General features: G+C 43.4%; 2 protein-coding genes across 6 annotated transcripts in view; one reads left to right on the forward strand and one right to left on the reverse strand.

The window, feature by feature from the left end:
- KCNJ5 (potassium inwardly rectifying channel subfamily J member 5) overlaps positions 1–9,877 on the reverse strand; it is a 165,500-nt gene extending 155,623 nt beyond the window's left edge. Inside the window, exon 1 of one of the 4 annotated variants that reach the window (XM_088476270.1) lies at positions 9,755–9,877. In XM_088476270.1, coding sequence (XP_088332396.1) covers positions 9,755–9,822 — 68 coding nt within the window. In that variant the 5' untranslated portion in view covers positions 9,823–9,877. Of the gene's footprint in view, positions 1–5,946; positions 6,032–6,069; positions 6,155–9,754 lie in introns of those variants that run through there. The other 3 variants (XM_088476271.1, XM_088476274.1, XM_088476273.1) reach the window with 3 other exon arrangements.
- Positions 9,878–9,945: 68 nt separating this feature from the next.
- Positions 9,946–18,577, forward strand: part of ETS1 (ETS proto-oncogene 1, transcription factor) — a 474,993-nt gene continuing 466,361 nt past the window's right edge. Inside the window, exon 1 of one of the 2 annotated variants that reach the window (XM_088476264.1) lies at positions 9,946–10,074. The gene's annotated coding sequence lies outside the window, so the exon portion shown is untranslated. The remainder of the gene's footprint in view (positions 10,075–18,577) is intronic. The other variant, XM_088476266.1, reaches the window with a different exon arrangement.

The following is an 18,577-nucleotide window of genomic DNA, read 5'->3' on the forward strand; positions in this document are numbered from 1 at the left end:
ACTGTGAGGTATTACAGATGTGAGATAGCAGTAGTAGGTGTCTATGCTGGCTGAGCTGTGGCTAATGTTACAGATGTATACGCAGGACTGTGAGGTATTACAGATGTGAGAAAGCAGTAGTGGGCGTCTCTATGCTGGCTGAGCTGTGGCTGATGTTACAGATGTATACACAGGACTGTGAGGTATTACAGATGTGAGATAGCAGTAGTGGGTGTCTCTATGCTGGCTGAGCTGTGGCTGATGTTACAGATATATACACAGGACTGTGAGGTATTACAGATGTGAGATAGCAGCAGTGGGTGTCTCTATGCTGGCTGTGCTGTGGCTGATGTTACAGATGTATACACAGGACTGTGAGGTATCATGGATGTGAGAAAGCAGCAGTAGGCGTCTCTATGCTGGCTGTTGTGTGGCTGATGTTACAGATGTATACACAGGACTGTGAGGTATTACAGATGTGAGATAGCAGTAGTGGGCGTCTCTATGCAGGCTGAGCTGTGGCTGATGTTACAGATGTATACACAGGACTGTGAGGTATTACGGATGTGAGAAAGCAGCAGTGGGCGTCTCTATGCTGGCTGTGCTGTGGCTGATGTTACAGATGTATACACAGGACTGAGGTATTACAGATGTGAGATAGCAGTAGTGGGAGTCTCTATGCTGGCTGAGCTGTGGCTGATGTTACTGATGTATACACAGGACTGTGAGGTATTACGGATGTGAGATAGCAGTAGTGGGTGTCTCTATGCTGGCTGTGCTGTGACTGATGTTACAGATGTATACACAGGACTGTGAGGTATTACAGATGTGAGATAGCAGTAGTGGGAGTCTCTATGCTGGCTGTGCTGTGGCTGATGTTACAGATGTATACACAGGACTGAGGTATTACAGATGTGAGATAGCAGTAGTGGGCGTCTCTATGCTGGCTGAGCTGTGGCTGATGTTACAGATGTATACACAGGACTGTGAGGTATTACAGATGTGAGATAGCAGTAGTGGGTGTCTCTATGCTGGCTGAGCGGTGGCTGATGTTACAGATGTATACACAGGACTGTGAGGTATTACAGTTGTGAGAAAGCAGTAGTGGGCGTCTCTATGCTGGCTGAGCTGTAGTTGATGTTACAGATGTATACACAGGACTGTGAGGTATTACAGATGTGAGATAGCAGTAGTGGGTGTCTCTATGCTGGCTGAGCTGTAGTTGATGTTACAGATGTATACACAGGACTGAGGTATTACAGATGTGAGATAGCAGTAGTGGGTGTCTATGCTGGCTGAGCTGTGGCTGATGTTACTGATGTATACACAGGACTGTGAGGTATTACAGATGGGAGATAGCAGCAGTGGGCGTCTCTATGCTGGATGAGCAGTTGCAAATATTAGTATATTTTTGCAGAACTGCGTGTGTAATCGAAGCAAATATCTGTAGTGAATCAGGCCCTTAGTTGCTCTTATATTGAGCACCCGGAAAGGTCATATTCATATTCTAGCCCCTAAGAAATCACTGCTTCCTAGATTAGGGAATGGGGATAAAGAATTCCCTAGGGGGTTGCTAGCGATTCTGAGTCTTTTAAAAAGGTTGGAGAAACTATGTTGTTAGGTTACTCATTTTTTTTTTTTTTAAAACCTCCACTTATAGAACTACAAACTTTAAAATACTAAACACTAACATTTGCCATCAATGTTACAGTAGATTAACAGCTGGTCCACCAGGGGGCGACTTGCACCTATGAATACATGCAAAATCAATAGTCAATCATTGCTTTAGTTCTGTAACAAAATTAAATACAATACAAATATATACACACACACACAAAATATATATTACACAGTGCTCGTTATACTCACTTCTTAAGTCTATAACCAGCTCGTGTTTAAACACTCCATCTGATTTGCAATTTTAATGCAAAGCAGGGAATTGCATTTTAAAACAGCATTCATTCCATACAGCATGTCCATATACATTAGCACCCCTGTCTGGGTTCTGGCCACCGGCATCCCGTACCCAACCCATTTAAACCATGCTGCTACTCTGATTAAAAACACCTATGGAAAATATCTAATACACTCAAAAGCAAATTTACCACTGGTGAGTACAGTATTACACAACAGGTATCTTCTCAGCATACATCATATTACTAACATATTTATAGATTAGACGTTATACCATGTCATTTAAAAATCCTGATATAATACTGTTGAATATATATTAAAACCACACAGTAAGCCTGTAAATAAAAACTGCTTTAGAGACCACCATCAACCATACAGTACTTATGAGTGGGGAGAGTTGTTGCTGCCACTAGACCTGGCTTCTATGGAAGTGGTTCATATATATCCCCCATTGGGAAAACCCCCCCCAAAAAAAACTGTGATTCCAGTTTGAGCTGTAAAGACAAAGGGGATCATTCAGACCCACTCGCGAGCGGCAGTACGCTCGCAAGTGGGTCGATGGTCCCCACTGCACATGCGCACGACGGAGAGAGTTCCGTCGTGCGCATGCGCGAGACCCGGCGAGCGAAGGACTTTCCATCGCTCCGGGTCTCGCACCAAAGGGGGCGTGCTGTCGATGTTGATTGACAGCACGCCCCCTTTGTTAGGCGTGCCGGGGGCGTGCCTGCCAGACGGAGGCGTTCCCATGGGAACGCCTACCGTCTGAAGCCGGCCCCACTGACATCACTAGTGATGTCAGTGGGAGTGATTTTGGCTCTGGTAGAGCCAAAATCACTCCTGGCCTTGCGGCTGGGAAACCCGACCGCAGGGTTTCCCTCGCAAGTCCGATGGTCGCGATGGTCAAGACCATCGCGACCATCTTTTTGCACACTCGTATATGCTGTGGGTGGTGACCCACAGCTATACGAGCGTCCAGGAGGACGCTCCATATTAATGGAGGAGGGCCCTGATTCAGAGTGAGCGCTCTGGTCAGAGCGTCCGGCTCTGAATCAGGGCCAAATTACACATGGGCTGATCCCTCCTCTCCCTCCAAGAGGTTACCTGTGCACACGCCAAAAGTGGAAATCTTTATTTTCCGAAAGAGCCAATCAGATTATTGGGTACAGCAAGGTTAAAGGGTATATAGACCCATCCAAAGAGAATATCCAGTTTATCCACAATCTCCCACATGAGGGAAGAACATTATCAGGACCTGCGGCTCTCCCATGCATGACTAAAGGTGCCTATACACTAGACAATGTGCTCACAATGCCATATCGCGAGCAATTTCCCTTGAACTGTCCTCGACAGCTCAGGAAACGATATGGTGCTAAAAAGTGTCCAATCTGACTAAAGATCAATCCGCACAAAATTGTGTATGAGATTGGCAAATCTTTCCTGCATTAGGCAAGATCTGAAGATGCGATGCTCCACCCACGGTTATGAGCATCGGCATCGTGAGTGGACACTCACGATTTAGACATTTTTACGTGATTTGTCGTTCCGATATGTCGAAATCGGGCAAATCATGTAATATATCGTCTAGTGCAGGCCTGGGAAAACTGTGGCTCACCAGCCTTGTGAAACTACAAGTCCCAGCATGCCTTGCCACAGTTTTGCTATTAGGGAATACTAAAACTCTGGCAAGGCATGCTGGGATTTGTAGTTTCACAACAGCTGGAGAGCCACAGGTTGGCCAGGCCTGGTCTAGAGAACAGACTTCTCTACATAAAACTAAATTAACCGAGTACTCTTGGGGATCACCTATTCTGTTGCCTGAGGTAGAAATGGTAATGGGGTCACTGGGTTGGTCTCCAATATACAACCAAAAGCATTTGAATAGGTGTTCTGTGCGAAATACCCGCTCTAATAACGTATTCATTGACAAAACTGGAATTTGTGAAGTAAATTATCTTTATTTTGTGGCTACCAAAAACTTTATGCATAAGGGGCCTATTTATCATTAAATAAAGGCGACATATTCCCTGAAAAACACCTGTTTTGGGGGATACCAACAAATATTAAGTATCCCCTGAATGTACCATGGGGGGACAGCAGCCCCCACCAGCTTTCTGAGAAGCATTCCTGCAGCTAAAGATGGCGTTAGCCAGGGGCGTAACTAGGTATTTCAAGGCCCCATAGAAAAAGTTTGCAAGGGCCCCTATGTACCACCCAATGGTGAAAAATGTATGCACAGGGGATTTATTTAGTACTTCAGTCAACTTGATTTAACCATCTGGGACTCAAGCATGGATATCCTTAAAACCTGGACTGTAAAGGCGGAGTATAGGAATTTCTACGTTAGCCCGTTGTAGCATAGGCAACAGTTCGCAAAAATACCCCACAAGAGGGTCTCTCTGGAACCCACCCAGGTCACGGCCGCCACACATGCGTGGTCAGCAGACCTCACATGAGCAGCAGTCCCGATAGAGGAGTGAAAAGATAGCGGATGGGGTCACTTCAATACTAGTACAACGCAGGGACGAGGGGTCCTTTCGGAGCCCCTGTCCCTGAATGTGCCAATTCATACATTCAGGTGGTATAATCACATACTGCAATGTGATTTTAGGTGCTACATCGCATTTAGTATGTGATAATTGATAAATGGGCCCCAAAGATACCAGTCTCATTACAAGCACATACCAGTCTAGTTCCTGTAGGCTACAACTGGTAAAACAGAAGGACTCCTAGCGCTCCTCGCGGTGGGTGAGATAGCTGCCAGGATTGTAGAGATTGATCCTGTCTCACCCCGGGAATTTCCTGTATGCTGATGTCACCTGTGCCTGCTGTATTCATAGTGTAAAAACGCTGGCCTGACAGGGGAATGGTGCTGACTTTACTTACTATACAGTATGCACGCAAAGCTGGAGTATAAATTTAGATTTCAATACAGAGGTGCACAATTTGTCCACCCTAACTGCAAGCGGCAAGCAGAGATTGCACTTGGTTTCCCAAAACTCTTAACATGCATTTGTGTGGAGTTTGTGTGGGCATCTTCCGGGTGATTCGGTTTCCTCCCACACGATAAACAAACGGTTAATTGGCTTCTGACAAAATAATAAAAAAAAAAAATTGACCCTTGTGTATGTCCGTATGATAGGGAATATAGTTCACTGGTACAGGGACTGATGTAAATGACTAAATATTCTCAGCAAAGCGCTAAAGAATATGGGGTCTATTTACTAAGCAGTGTTAGGAGACAGAGTGAAAAGTGATAAGGTGTCAGCCAATCAGCTCCCAACTGTCATTTTTCAAACACAGCCTGTGAGGTGGCAGTTAGGAGCTGATTGGCTGGTACCTTATCACTTTTCACTCTGTCTCCTAACACTGCTTAGTAAATAGACCCCTGAGTGCGTTATATAAATAACAATATATAGGGGGCGATGCAATTGTTTGAGTGAATTAGCTACCAACTAAAGTGTCCGGGAGCTTATTCAACTGCTAGTGTGACCAGCCCCGCACTGGTGGCGAGGGCTGCATTCTTGAGCCCTAAGGCATTGGGATTATCCGCATTCGGGTTCTCCGGTGCTAAGTGGCGGTCTGATGCAGCCTAAAGATGCACAGGTGACCTGGAAGACATGCACTTTTAGGGTCCTGAGGACTGAGTTTGAGAACTGCAACACCCCCCGATTGTTGTGTAACCTACTGCTCTGTGACAGCTAGAGTAAACACTATGAACCCCAATACCAGGTCCTAGGCACCCAAGCTTTGACAGTTGTGCCTGCACCAGGCCTCAGTATGGTGGCCTCTGGGAATATGATCTTATGCCAATGACCATCCACTCCCTGGGGATGTACCATGGTGCTGTATAATATGTATATTATAGACGGGCACAGCCACTGCTTCCTATGGCACATCTATACCTGCTGCCCAGTGTATGGAATCACAGATAGCAGTGAGCAGCTGTATTTGCACCGTTGAATACTGTCAGTTCACCAGGTGGAACTACAGCTCCCAGAATGTCAGTTGGGCAAATCAGTCCATTGGGGCACTGGATGTTACTGCAACACTTACCGGGCCCCCTGGTCTTGTAGGAGTAGAGTTTGCATAGGTGGTTCTATCACCTGCTCTCCACGCCCCATTAGCACTTATCCCCCTGTATCTGGTCAGCTGATTACTCCTTAATCCCAAAATTACCTGTCAGCTGCCAGATAGGTGAGTAGCATATCCTCTGCTTATTATAGGGCAGAGGTTTCCACATGCGGTCCTCCAGGCTCCTCAACAGTTCAGGTTTCAGAGATATCCATGGTTGAGCACAGGTGACTTAATTAGTACCTCAGTCAATTTGATTTAACCATCTGTACTCAACCATGGATATCTCTAAAACCTGAACTGTTGGGAAGCCTTGAGGACTGCGTTTAGGAACCTCTGTTATAGGGGATTGCAATGTGCGCACATATTTAGCAGCTTCCACTTGCATATCGGCATTTTAAAATGTAATTTTTTTACTGATGGTGCGTGCAATTGATTAATGATAGTCCCCCACAAAATAATCTTATAACAAATTGCTTATATTGTTTTTTATTCTTTGTATCATGTTATTCTGTATGTGAAATCTGTCAGTCATCAGCCTTTAACCAACTCAGGTGGCTGTTATCCAACCTTAAAGGCCCCCATACATCAGCAATTGATTGCTGCAATCGATATATTTTTTATACACAATCAATTGCAAATTGCACGATTTCTGCAATCAGTTGCTGATGTATGGGGGCCTTTAGCCTGCTAAAGAATCACATTTTTGTTAATAAAACGGCTTTAATGTAACAGGTGGATTACTCAATTTTGGAAGTGCATTTGTATGTAAAATGTGCATGTTGTACATACAGTATAAAGGCCCCATACATCAGCAATTGATTGTGTGTAAAAATCCTTTTTTCAATCGATTGTGGCAATTCTGCAATCGATTGAAAAAGGGAAAGATTTTTTTTTTTTTCCTAACACACAATCGATTGCAAATTGCACAATTGCTGATGTATGGGGGCCTTTACGTGTGTTTAATGTCAGCACCTCGGTATTCCTTTAAATCAGTGTTTCACAAATCCTTATGGAGCGGTAAAAGTACATGTTTTCCAGATCACCCCAATAATCACAAGTCAGGCAATTAGCACCCACCAATGGATCTCTTAAACTGTGCCCCAATAAGGGACAGGTTGAAATAAGCCGGGTTGAGAGACCTGGCATTTCAACCATGGTCACGAGAAGGGTTGAACACAGGTTCAACCCGGCTCACAGGGCAGTGTGAACGGGTTATCTGTGTCAATGACACCCAGCTCCTGTTCACTGCGTAGAAAGAGATGACGCCAGCTCACCAGGTGGGGTGACATCATCAGCCCAGCATTAGTGCCGGGTCAGGCCGCCAGTCCAGAATAGCGATGTGAAAGGGGTATAAATTAACATTTGTGTGCTCCAGCCTAGATAACATGTAAATGTGCACTGTTATTGTTGTCCGAGGACTGGATATAAGAAACTGATTTATAGGACAGGTTCAGAAAAAAAGTCTATTAAAATAGAAGGCAAAACCTTGTACTATTAAAATAATCTTTATGAATGGGAAAGCTTGCCTTTATAATACACCAGAGGTTCCCAAACGCGGTCTTCAAGGCTCCCCAACGTTCAGGTTTTATGGAGCATACACACGGTCAGATTTGTCAGATGAACGATTTTACCAAAGATTTGAACGATTTTTGACTATTAAAATGAATGGAATCGTCCAAGTCTGACTGCAAACACATCAGATGTCAGATATCGTTATCTGATCATCAGGAACGCGCATCCCGATGATCAGATTTTCCCAGATATGTCAGATTTTCCTTCAGATATGAACGATTTTTTAAATAGTTATCAGTTCTGAAGAAAAATCTGACCATGTGTATGCACCACAAAGCTGGGCATCCACTATACAATTTTCTGTCAGATATCTGTCCAATCTGGCTGGTTGGAATGAAAACCTGGTAATGTATGGGAGCCAATGACAATCGTCCATTTGCTCACAAACACTGGAAAACAGCCAAAAATGGTTGTTCAGACAAATTGATTAAAACACACAAATGTAACTAATTTGAAAAAAAAAGTTTGTTCTTTTTTCAGTGTTTAAAACCATACGATCGACTGTCATTTGCTCCCATACATTACCAGGTTTTCATTCCAACCAGCCAAATTGGACAGATAGACAGAAAATTGTATAGTGGATGCCCAGCTTTAGAGATATCTATGGTTGAGCACAGGTGGTTAAATCAAATTGACTGAGATACTAATTAAGTCACCTGTGGTCAAGCATGGATATCTCTAAAGGTGCATACACACACAACAATTTTTTGAACGATTCACTTTCTGAGTCAAGCGATGAACGATTATTGTTCATGCGCGTTCACGTTTGTAGTTCAGTCAGACTTGTCAACTCAACGATTTCATTAAGTTAATATGCAAAAATCGTTTGTAGTTCATAAAAATCGTTCATTACATTTAAATGAACATAGTAAATGAACAACTTTAGTAAACGATTTTAATTAATTTTTTCAAGGTAGAAAATAGTTTACTAAAATCGTTCATTAACTCAATCGTTGTGTGTGTATGCAGCTTAAATCTGCATACACACACACACACACACACACACACACAACGATTTTGTTACCAACAATTTTATGAACGATTATCTGTCAGATTTTTAAAAGTGTAATGAACGATTTTTTGAACTACAAACAATTTTTGTAACTTCCCTTAATGAAAATCGTTCAGTCAGAACGAACTACAAACGGGAACGCGCATGAACGAAAATCGTTCATTGTTATAACTCAGAAAATGAACGATTTTTCCGATTGAACGATAACGACGTCGTTATAGTTAAATCGTTCAAAAAATCGTTACCTGTGTATGTACCTTTAAAACTGAAATGTTGGGGAGCCTTGAGGACACCATGATATTGTACCATGTGTTAATGCTCCTGAACACCATAGTGTTGAGAAAAAAAACCCTGGTTGTCAGTCCATTCAATTACATCATTTAGACCTATCACATTTAATATACTGTAAGGGGGTATATTTACTAAAGGTCGATTTTAAATCGATCAACATCAATGTTTTGTTTCTGGGGCTAAATCACACATTTACTAATGCTTATAAAAAAATAATTCAAAAAAGTTGACTGCTAGTAAATGTGTGATTTAGCCCCAGAAACACAACATGGATTATTATCAATTTTGATCGATTTTAAATTGATTAAAATCAACCTTTAGTAAATATACCCCTAAGAGTGCATGTTAAGCGGGATACATTTAATATGCCGGCAGACGGGATCCCGTGCGTCAATTTACCGACGCCCGGCATAATACCAACGTCGCTGTCCCGAAGACATTGAAACGGGGGCATTTCAGCCACCGGCTATTCATACCCAACCCGCTTATTTTAACGCCACCTGCACAAAGCATAAATACTGCAGTTACAAAAATAAAAATACTGGCATCCAGTACAGAACGGAGGAACATTTCACATTATCCTGAGTTTCCACATTGGAAAAGCTGTTGAAACAAGTTATTTGAAAATTCATAGTTACTATACAGCACTGCTGAATACATTGGTGCTATATAGATAATGGATAACAGGAAACAATACTACAGAACATATAATACAGCCTGTTGTACAATGTAAATATATGTTGATATGAAATCTACACAATATAGTGCTACATTTGATTATATAGTTAGTATTCTCAAACCCTTAATCATGTGCTACCCATACTAATATTTATCGCTGTGTATATTGCAGAGTGTCCTAGGGCTGCTTACAGGACAGTAAATGTGAAATTTAAGACTATCCCAATCACCAACCTGTGTACATCCTGCTGTGCCCACAGCGTAGCTGTATATATGAGACCTCTGGTAACTTTAATGAGCATTAATTCTGTGTTCCCTGTATTAGCACAGGTGAAATCATAAGTGAGTGGCAGTCATTACTGAACCCACCTGTGCTTCACACAGGAACTTTACTCACAGAAAAAGGTTATTTTGTCCGTGCTGTGCTCTTCTGTTAGGGGTTATATATTACTGTGGTCTGAAACACAACTCTGTTCTTTTCCAAGGCCTGTGTCTTATTATCACTTGTGTTTATTCAAGTACTCTATCTGCATGTAGTCTGCATCTGATACAGGGTGAGTAATGTGCCACTTTGCATAGTGTAATTTCTGTAAAATTGCGGACACGTGTATTTGTGCTTATTGCAACGATTCTGGCACTTCTGCCCGTTTTTCTCCTAGAGAACCAGGAAAGGGGAAGGAATTGTAATTGTGAACATATATAGACCAGCACATGTGCAATGTCTTGTGGCAAGGTGTAAATACACAATGTTCTTGATGACAGTCGCCAGCCACAACTTAAGCTTATCTGTACAACCAGCCAACTAGTGGATTGGTTGGAATGAAAATCTGGTAAGGTACGAAAGCAAATGACAATCAGCAATTTGCTCCCAAACGCCGGAAAATGGACAAAAACTGTTGTTTGAACAAATTGTTTAGATCAAACATTGATCAAACTTGTCTGACCGACCATTGTCATCTGTTTTCTGGCATTTAGGAGCAAATTGCTGATCATCATTTACTCCCATTGCTTACCAGATTTTCATTCCAGCCAATCAACTTGTTGGCTGGTTGGACAGATAATCTTTAGATGTGTGGCCAGCTTCAGGGACCATTTGGGATGGGCTGTATGATAATATAATGGTGCTGATAAGTGCTTGATCACGTATAAAGTTTGTTTTTGCGTGTTTTATCAAAATTTATTTTTTTGTACATGAGATAGAGATCTGTATATGGTTCCCGGCAGTGTCAGGCCGCCATAGGAACAGATCCAGGCAGCGGCAGCCCGACAGCGCTGGAAATCCCGATCGTCCCTAAGTAAAGATGGACTAACCTAACCTACCCCCCTAACCCCCCCCAAGTGCCTAATCCTAATCCCCCCCCCATCCACGCTGCCTAAACCTAAGTCCCCTGGGGGGTGCCTAACCCTAACCTCCCCCCGGGGGTGCCTAACCCTCCCTCCCCTAACCCTCCTGGGGGGGGTGCCTAACCCTAAGTCCCCCCCGGGATCCCTAAGCCTAACCCTCCCTCCCTTGCAGCTGTCCGCTCGCGGCGCCCAGCATCCCTTCGATCGGGATGCCGGGCGCTGGTCTCCCGGCGTCGGTGAAATGAGCGGCGTCTACATCTAGACGCCGGGCATTTCACCCTCGCTGGGATATGACAGTCGGGAAGCCGGCTGTCGGTATAATGTCAATTGGCTTCCCGATTGCATCCCGTTTTAGAGAAGCTTTTAAGTATTACTGAAATTTAACAGTGAATGCATATTTACTGTACATGCAAAATAAATGGTTGAGTCTCCAACATGACCCATTCCATCAAGGTCAAAATGCTCTGCTCCTGGGCTTCCCACCAAATTGATGATTGCAGCCACCTGTGTTGAACTAGTTAATTGATGAAACGGGTGTTTCACCTCAGGTGGCTGCAATCATCAATTAGGTGGGAAGTCCAGGAGCAGAGCATTTTGTACCAGGTGGAACGGGTCATGTTGGAGGGTGGGATAGGCCGGGGTATTCGTACAGCACGTGACTTATTCCTGACATAAACCTGGAGCATATGATATCGATGCGATAGTTGCAACTTTGCATATTCTTGCAATTTGGAATTTTTTTTTAGTGAACCCATTTTACACCTGAGATTTTGGGTAAAAAATTACCTTCAGGCTGTGTATAAGGTGTATATGAAACATAACTGAATTTTATGTATGTACACAAACTATGTTTGAGCCACAAAATTATTGAAAATAATGTATAAAATTACCTGCAGGCTGTGTATAAGGTGTATATAACACATAAATGCATTCTGTGTGTATATTGGGGTCCCATTCCCAAGAGATTTCATTATGGTATGCAAATATTCCGTTATCCAAAATACCCCGGTCCCCAGCATTTTGGATATCTGAGAATCAACCTGTACAGTATTTAATTTGATACGTTTTTTTTTTTTTTAAATTTGTAATATCTTCTACTTTTTTATGTATCCATTTCAGGGGCCTATTCATCAACACTAAATTAATGTTTTTAAGGACATTTTCCTTAAATAACGTTACTTTAGTATTCATGAAGCCACTTAGCACAGGAGATATCACTGTCCCCCTGCGTTAATCTCCAAACTCCCCATACATTAGTATGGGGATGTGGAAATGATGGTATTCATCATATTCCATAAAATATGTATTTTGATGGAGGTACTATCCGCCACTGTGAGGTGGCAAATAGCAGGTGAAACTTACCTGCTCCCAGCTGGACAGGTCCCCCGGCGTCTTCCTCCGGCGCTCTGGTGCGTCCTCTGGCTTCGGAGGCTGGTTGCACACTGTGTTCTCCCAGCAGAACACAATAAAGATTAGAGAAAAAGAAAAAAAAAAAAAAACTTTTTTTTTTTTTCTAATCTGTACTGTGGTCTGCTGGGAGACCATGTGACAGACCAGCAGGACGGAGCCGGAGGCTGCTGCGCGGACAGGTAAGTGCTGAAGGGGGGGGGAGGTGAGCGGAGGGGGGGCACACAAACTTACCGCATGTGTAGGCAGTGCTGCGCATGCGCTGGGTTAACGAATGTAACAGCGCATGCACAGCACGGATTCCAGCTGCGGTAAGTTAGTGTAGACAGGGATAACTATCTATTTCCTGAAAAGCTGTCATCGCAAAAATGACAGCTCATCGGAATAGATAGTTATAGGAAGGATTTCCTGTATGTGTGCAGGATGTCTACCCATGATATCTGGAAACTTCTGATCTGGAGATTCCAGTAGTCAGGTGCAGTGCTATGGGAGACTATGGAGGCTCCAGCACTGAAGGGGCACCTCCTCCATTGCCCACAATATATTCACCCCACTTGGGGCTGTAACTATGTACCCGGAGTGTACCGTCACGGCCACCCAATACATGGTACCTCTTCTTGACACCTGAGAAGCCACCATAACCATATACTAGTGCAGAGCTATGTCTTAGACCATCGGCTGCCGCCTCCATCTATCTATAGCCTGCCCCTACTGATTGGTGTCGCAGCTTCTTATGTCAGTGTGGCTTTCTCCTCCATCAGGGGGTATCAGGAGGGCTCCCCACCCCACATCAGGTGGCTTTCTCCTCCATCAGGGGGTATCAGGAGGGCTCCCCACCCCACATCAGGTGGCTTTCTCCTCCATCAGGGGGTATCAGGAGGGCTCCCCACCCCACATCAGGTGGCTTTCTCCTCCATCAGGGGGTATCAGGAGGGCTCCCCACCCCACATCAGGTGGCTTTCTCCTCCATCAGGAGGACTCTGTGCCGCATACTAATTGCACCATACAGGTCACTATCTTATCTGTGATTAATGCATACAGATATGTCCACATACATCTATCCTCCGTGCAACACAATGCGTGAGCACAGAGTGACTCGTTAGTGCCGAGCATATTTTTGTGCAAATTTTTTTTTCTTCAAATGAGTCTTATTTGCACAGCCGATATACTGTATGTGTGAATAGGATGTACAAGCAGCTTGTGCTGATGAAAATGATCTGTGGCATGTCTATATTCTTTGTAACTGCAGGTGTATCTGCATGCCAAATGCTACATTACAGTGTCAGCGGCTGTGCCAGGAGGGGGGGCACCAAATTAGAACTTACGCCACTGCCAGTAGTATTACATCGGCTGACGTGAATTCACATCAATGTATCCATTAACGCAGTCAATGGCTGTCACAATAAGCCCTTCTAACGTGGCTAATGTTCATTATTTAATGTCGATCCCCATGCTGGCCATCTTTATGCAGCTAAAGCCATGATTGTTTGTTTGTGTATCGAAAATTAAAAAGAAGCGGCACAGGGCCCATACTGGAAGAGGTAATAAAGAGTTTAAATATAATAAGTCTGCATAATTTTCTCAAGGAGTGATTGATTTAAGCTGAAGTAACATGATGCAGCCCATATGTGGGGATGCGGTCGCCATCCAAGAGTGCGGGATGCCGGCAGTCAAAATACCGCTGCAGGAATCCTAACTGACAGTATCCCAAAGGTAATTATCAGGGGTTAGGCACCGGCGAGGGGGAGGTTAAGGTTAGGCACTGACTGGAGGTTAGGGTTAAGCACTAAGGAGAGAGGGTTAGGATTAGGCACTAAGACGGGAGGTTAGGGTTAAGCACTAAGGAGAGAGGATTAGGCACCGGGAGGTTAGGGATGGGCACTTAGATGGAAGGTTAGGGTTAAGCACTAAGGAGAGAGGGTTAGGCACTAAGGAGAGAGGGTTAGGGTTAGGCATCGGGAGGTTAAGGTTAGGCACTAAGACGGGAGGTTAGGGTTAAGCACTAAGGAGAGAGGGTTAGGGTTAGGCATCGGGAGGTTAGGGATAGGCACTTAGATGGAAGGTTAGGGTTAAGCGCTAAGGAGAGAGGGTTAGGCATCGGGAGGTTAAGGTTAGGCACTAAGACGAGAGGTTAGGGTTAAGCACTAAGGAGAGAGGGTTAGGCACTGACGAGAGGAAGGTTAGGGTTAGGCACTAAGACGGGAGGTTAGGGTTAAGCACTAAGGAGAGAGGGTTAGGCACTGACGAGAGGAGGGTTAGGGTTAGGCACTAAGACGGGAGGTTAGGGTTAAGCACTAAGGAGAGAGGGTTAGGCACTGACGAGAGGAAGGTTAGGGTTAGGCACTAAGATGGGAGGTTAGGGTTAAGCACTAAGGAGAGAGGGTTAGGCACTGACGAGAGGAGGGTTAGGGTTAGGCACTGACGAGAGGAAGGTTAGGGTTAGGCATTAAGGAGAAAGGGTTAGGCACCGACTAGAGGGGGGTTAGGGTTAGGCAACAGGGTGTGGTAAGGGTTAGTCTTGCCTTAGTTACCGAAGGGTGTTGCTGTTGGTATTCTAACCAGCGCCATCCTGACCACCGGGATCCCATCCCCAACCCCCATGTATGGGCTGGTGATTTTATAAGGCTTCATATCAATGTCTGAAACCTATATGGATGCTGAAGGGAAAACAAACGTGATACTTGATCATGAAAGCTTAAAAACACCACTAGTGGTTAATCCACACACAGGCAGTAATAATGTATGTTGGATATAGAACCACCGAAACACTGGCACTTGTACCGATTAGTGTTGAACTGTTTATAATAAATATAATTATAAATATATTACTGGAGTAATGCAGCCAAGTTGCAAACTCTGTGTATATTTGCAAAAATAATAGATATAAAAAAAAACAAGAACTCAGCACTTACACTCCAGTAAACACAATAAAGAATGATATGTATTTAGATAGTGTACTAAGGACAATAACCTAGCAATAAGATGTATAAAAGTGAGCATTTATTAGCCAATACTAATACATAAAAACAATAATCTAGACAATAAAAGAAAAATAATAAATAACATTCAAAAAATACATAAAACGCAAACAGTAAACCAATAATGGGACATGAGTGTAACCCAGTTATTGGTATACCTGAACACTGTGCTCCTTGTTACAGATCATAAGTAACCTTGTGTTAAACTTTGATACAAAATAACTTTATGCTCCTGTGAGCTAGTGCTGTAGCAGATAAACGTGGCTCGATATCCAGAAGGTTTTGATATAAGGAAAAATATTTATGGAAATCAGACAGTCTGTCCAAAAACATATATGTTTTTTGTATGTTTCCTTCCAGCTTTCAATCAACAATCTCTATAGATAAAATCAAGATGTGATGTCGGCTCCTATTAGCATATTCTGAGGCATGTATTTCAGACTGCGCCTATTAACACTTCCAACGCTAATCGATAAAATTCAAAATAGTTCTCTTTGCAATAAATACAGCTCTTCAAAGCAAAGTGGTAAGTATTTTGTAGGCAATTGGAAATTGGATACAGCTCGTATAGCTGATTAAATCATGTCTCCAGCCAAGACTTGTAAGTGAAAACTTAGACACGGACCGTCCATAGGTGGAGGAACTGTGAGTACTCATGGTCTGTAGAAAATGGGGGCCCCCTTTATTCTCCACCTCCTCCGTTTTCTGTATTCAGGAGTATGTTGTCTGGTATCAGACTAGGCTGAAGTCAAGTGACGAAACGCGTTAGCCGGGAGTATCTCATCATTCAGTATCCACTGATACACTGTTGCTTCCTGTGACTGTCCACGCTCCGAATAGATACACGCTCCAGTGCTGTGTCCAGGCTCATTCTCCGAGCACCTGGTATGTTGTCTAGTATCAGACTAGGCTGAAAGGCCGATCCGCGTACCGTGTGCTGCGTGCTGCAATGATCTCCTGTGTGTCTCAGGCGCTCGGAGAATGACCCTGGACACAGCACTGGAGCGTGTATCTATTCGGAGCGTGGACAGTCACAGGAAGCAACAGTGTATCAGTGGATACTGAATGATGAGATAGTCCCGTCTAACACGTTTCGTCACTTGACTTCAGCCTAGTCTGATACCAGACAACATACTCCTGAATACAGAAAACGGAGGAGGTGAGGAGAATAAAGGGGGCCCCCATTTTCTACAGACCATGAGTACTCACAGTTCCTCCACCTATGGACGGTCCGTGTCTAAGTTTTCACTTACAAGTCTTGGCTGGAGACATGATTTAATCAGCTATACGAGCTGTATCCAATTTCCAATTGCCTACAAAATACTTACCACTTTGCTTTGAAGAGCTGTATTTATTGCAAAGAGAACTATTTTGAATTTTGTCGATTAGCGTTGGAAGTGTTAATAGGCGCAGTCTGAAATACATGCCTCAGAATATGCTAATAGGAGCCGACATCACATCTTGATTTTATCTATAGAGATTGTTGATTGAAAGCTGGAAGGAAACATACAAAAAACATATATGTTTTTGGACAGACTGTCTGATTTCCATAAATATTTTTCCTTATATCAAAACCTTCTGGATATCGAGCCACGTTTATCTGCTACAGCACTAGCTCACAGGAGCATAAAGTTATTTTGTATCAAAGTTTAACACAAGGTTACTTATGATCTGTAACAAGGAGCACAGTGTTCAGGTATACCAATAACTGGGTTACACTCATGTCCCATTATTGGTTTACTGTTTGCGTTTTATGTATTTTTTGAATGTTATTTATTATTTTTCTTTTATTGTCTAGATTATTGTTTTTATGTATTAGTATTGGCTAATAAATGCTCACTTTTATACATCTTATTGCTAGGTTATTGTCCTTAGTACACTATCTAAATACATATCATTCTTTATTGTGAGTTCTTGTTTTTTTATAATAATGTATGTTGCTCAGACGTTACCAGGGGAACGCGATGGGTGCAACACTGCAGCAGCCAAGCCGCATGTATCAGTGCTGGCTGTGTGACTAGCAGGAGCTGCACAGTACTAATCCTGGGAGGGAGATAAAGTACCAACCAATCAGCTCCTAACTGCCATGCTACAGGCTGTGTTTGAAAAAAAATGACAGTTAGGAGCTGATTGGTACTTTATCTCCATCCCCCATAGACTCCTAAGATCACTGGATCTCGGTGCTTACAGTATGTCTCCTGCAGATCTCCTATTGGCGAGCCATACATTTAATTGTGCTTTTTCCACATTTCATCCATAATGGGATTACCAGCTCCACTATGTTAACCTCAAAAGGGTATGGAAAAAAATAAATAAATAAAATATATATATATATACATCCTCAGAAGCTGAGTGCAGATTTGGGTATATTGGGGTGGCCCCCCTCACCTGGCCCTGCAGTGCAGTTGTGGCAGTTCTGCCACTGTTTACCCTCCATCCTGCAGTCCAGCCGTGCAGCTATGAACGTCCTATCTAATACCCCTTTTACACCAGAGCAAAAACCTGGGATTTTGCTGGGTCTACCCGGGTCGCAGCTCAGTGTAAAAGGGTCCCTGAAAAATAACCTGGGTCAAGTGTCCCTGCAATCCAACCCAGGTAGCTACCAGGGTTGGACCCAGGATGGACCCAGGTAATGGTGCAGTGTAAACGGTGCAACCTGGGTTATCCGACCTTGGTCATACCTAAAATTAGCTGATTGGTGGTTGTGGAGCATTCACCTCCCACTTTTTATGACCTCACAGGTTTAGCAGGGCAGACCTGAGCTCAGTGTGAACAGGGCTGACCTGGGAGTAACCCAGATCAAAGGTGCAGTGTAAATGGGTCTGACCAGGGTTGGAACCATGTCCAAAAACCCAGGTCGGACCTGGGTTTTTGGTGGAAAAGAGGTATTAGTGATCTGGTAATCCCCTGTCTGTCCAGTCTAATGAGCAGTCCAGTTTCCGGATACAAATGAGGATAACTGAATGTGCAGCTAATGTTCCAATAACTGCTGTATATTCATTAAACAAATTAAAAACTTTTTTTTTTAGGAAAAGTTCCTGTCGATAGACTACAGCGAGAACAGAAAATATGACTTTTACCCTATATGTTCTGGAACGTTTGTTCTTTCCTGCCAAGGTTTCCGTGTATTTTCCTGTTTTAGCAGTAGGAAATGTGAAATAAATGACGGGTGCTGAAGACATATGCTTGAAAATGCTGATAATTGCTGCATAAGCACGTTCCTTCCATGCACTGTCCTGTAAATGCTGTGTTTTCTCCGTGTACATCTGAACACCAGTGTGATGAAATTATGAGGAACACGTGTAATGTTGGCGTTTACGTGGGTAGT

This window comes from Taudactylus pleione, unplaced genomic scaffold (genome assembly GCF_031769625.1).
Source record: "Taudactylus pleione unplaced genomic scaffold, aTauple2 ptg000185l, whole genome shotgun sequence".
Taxonomy (NCBI): Eukaryota; Metazoa; Chordata; class Amphibia; order Anura; family Myobatrachidae; genus Taudactylus; species Taudactylus pleione.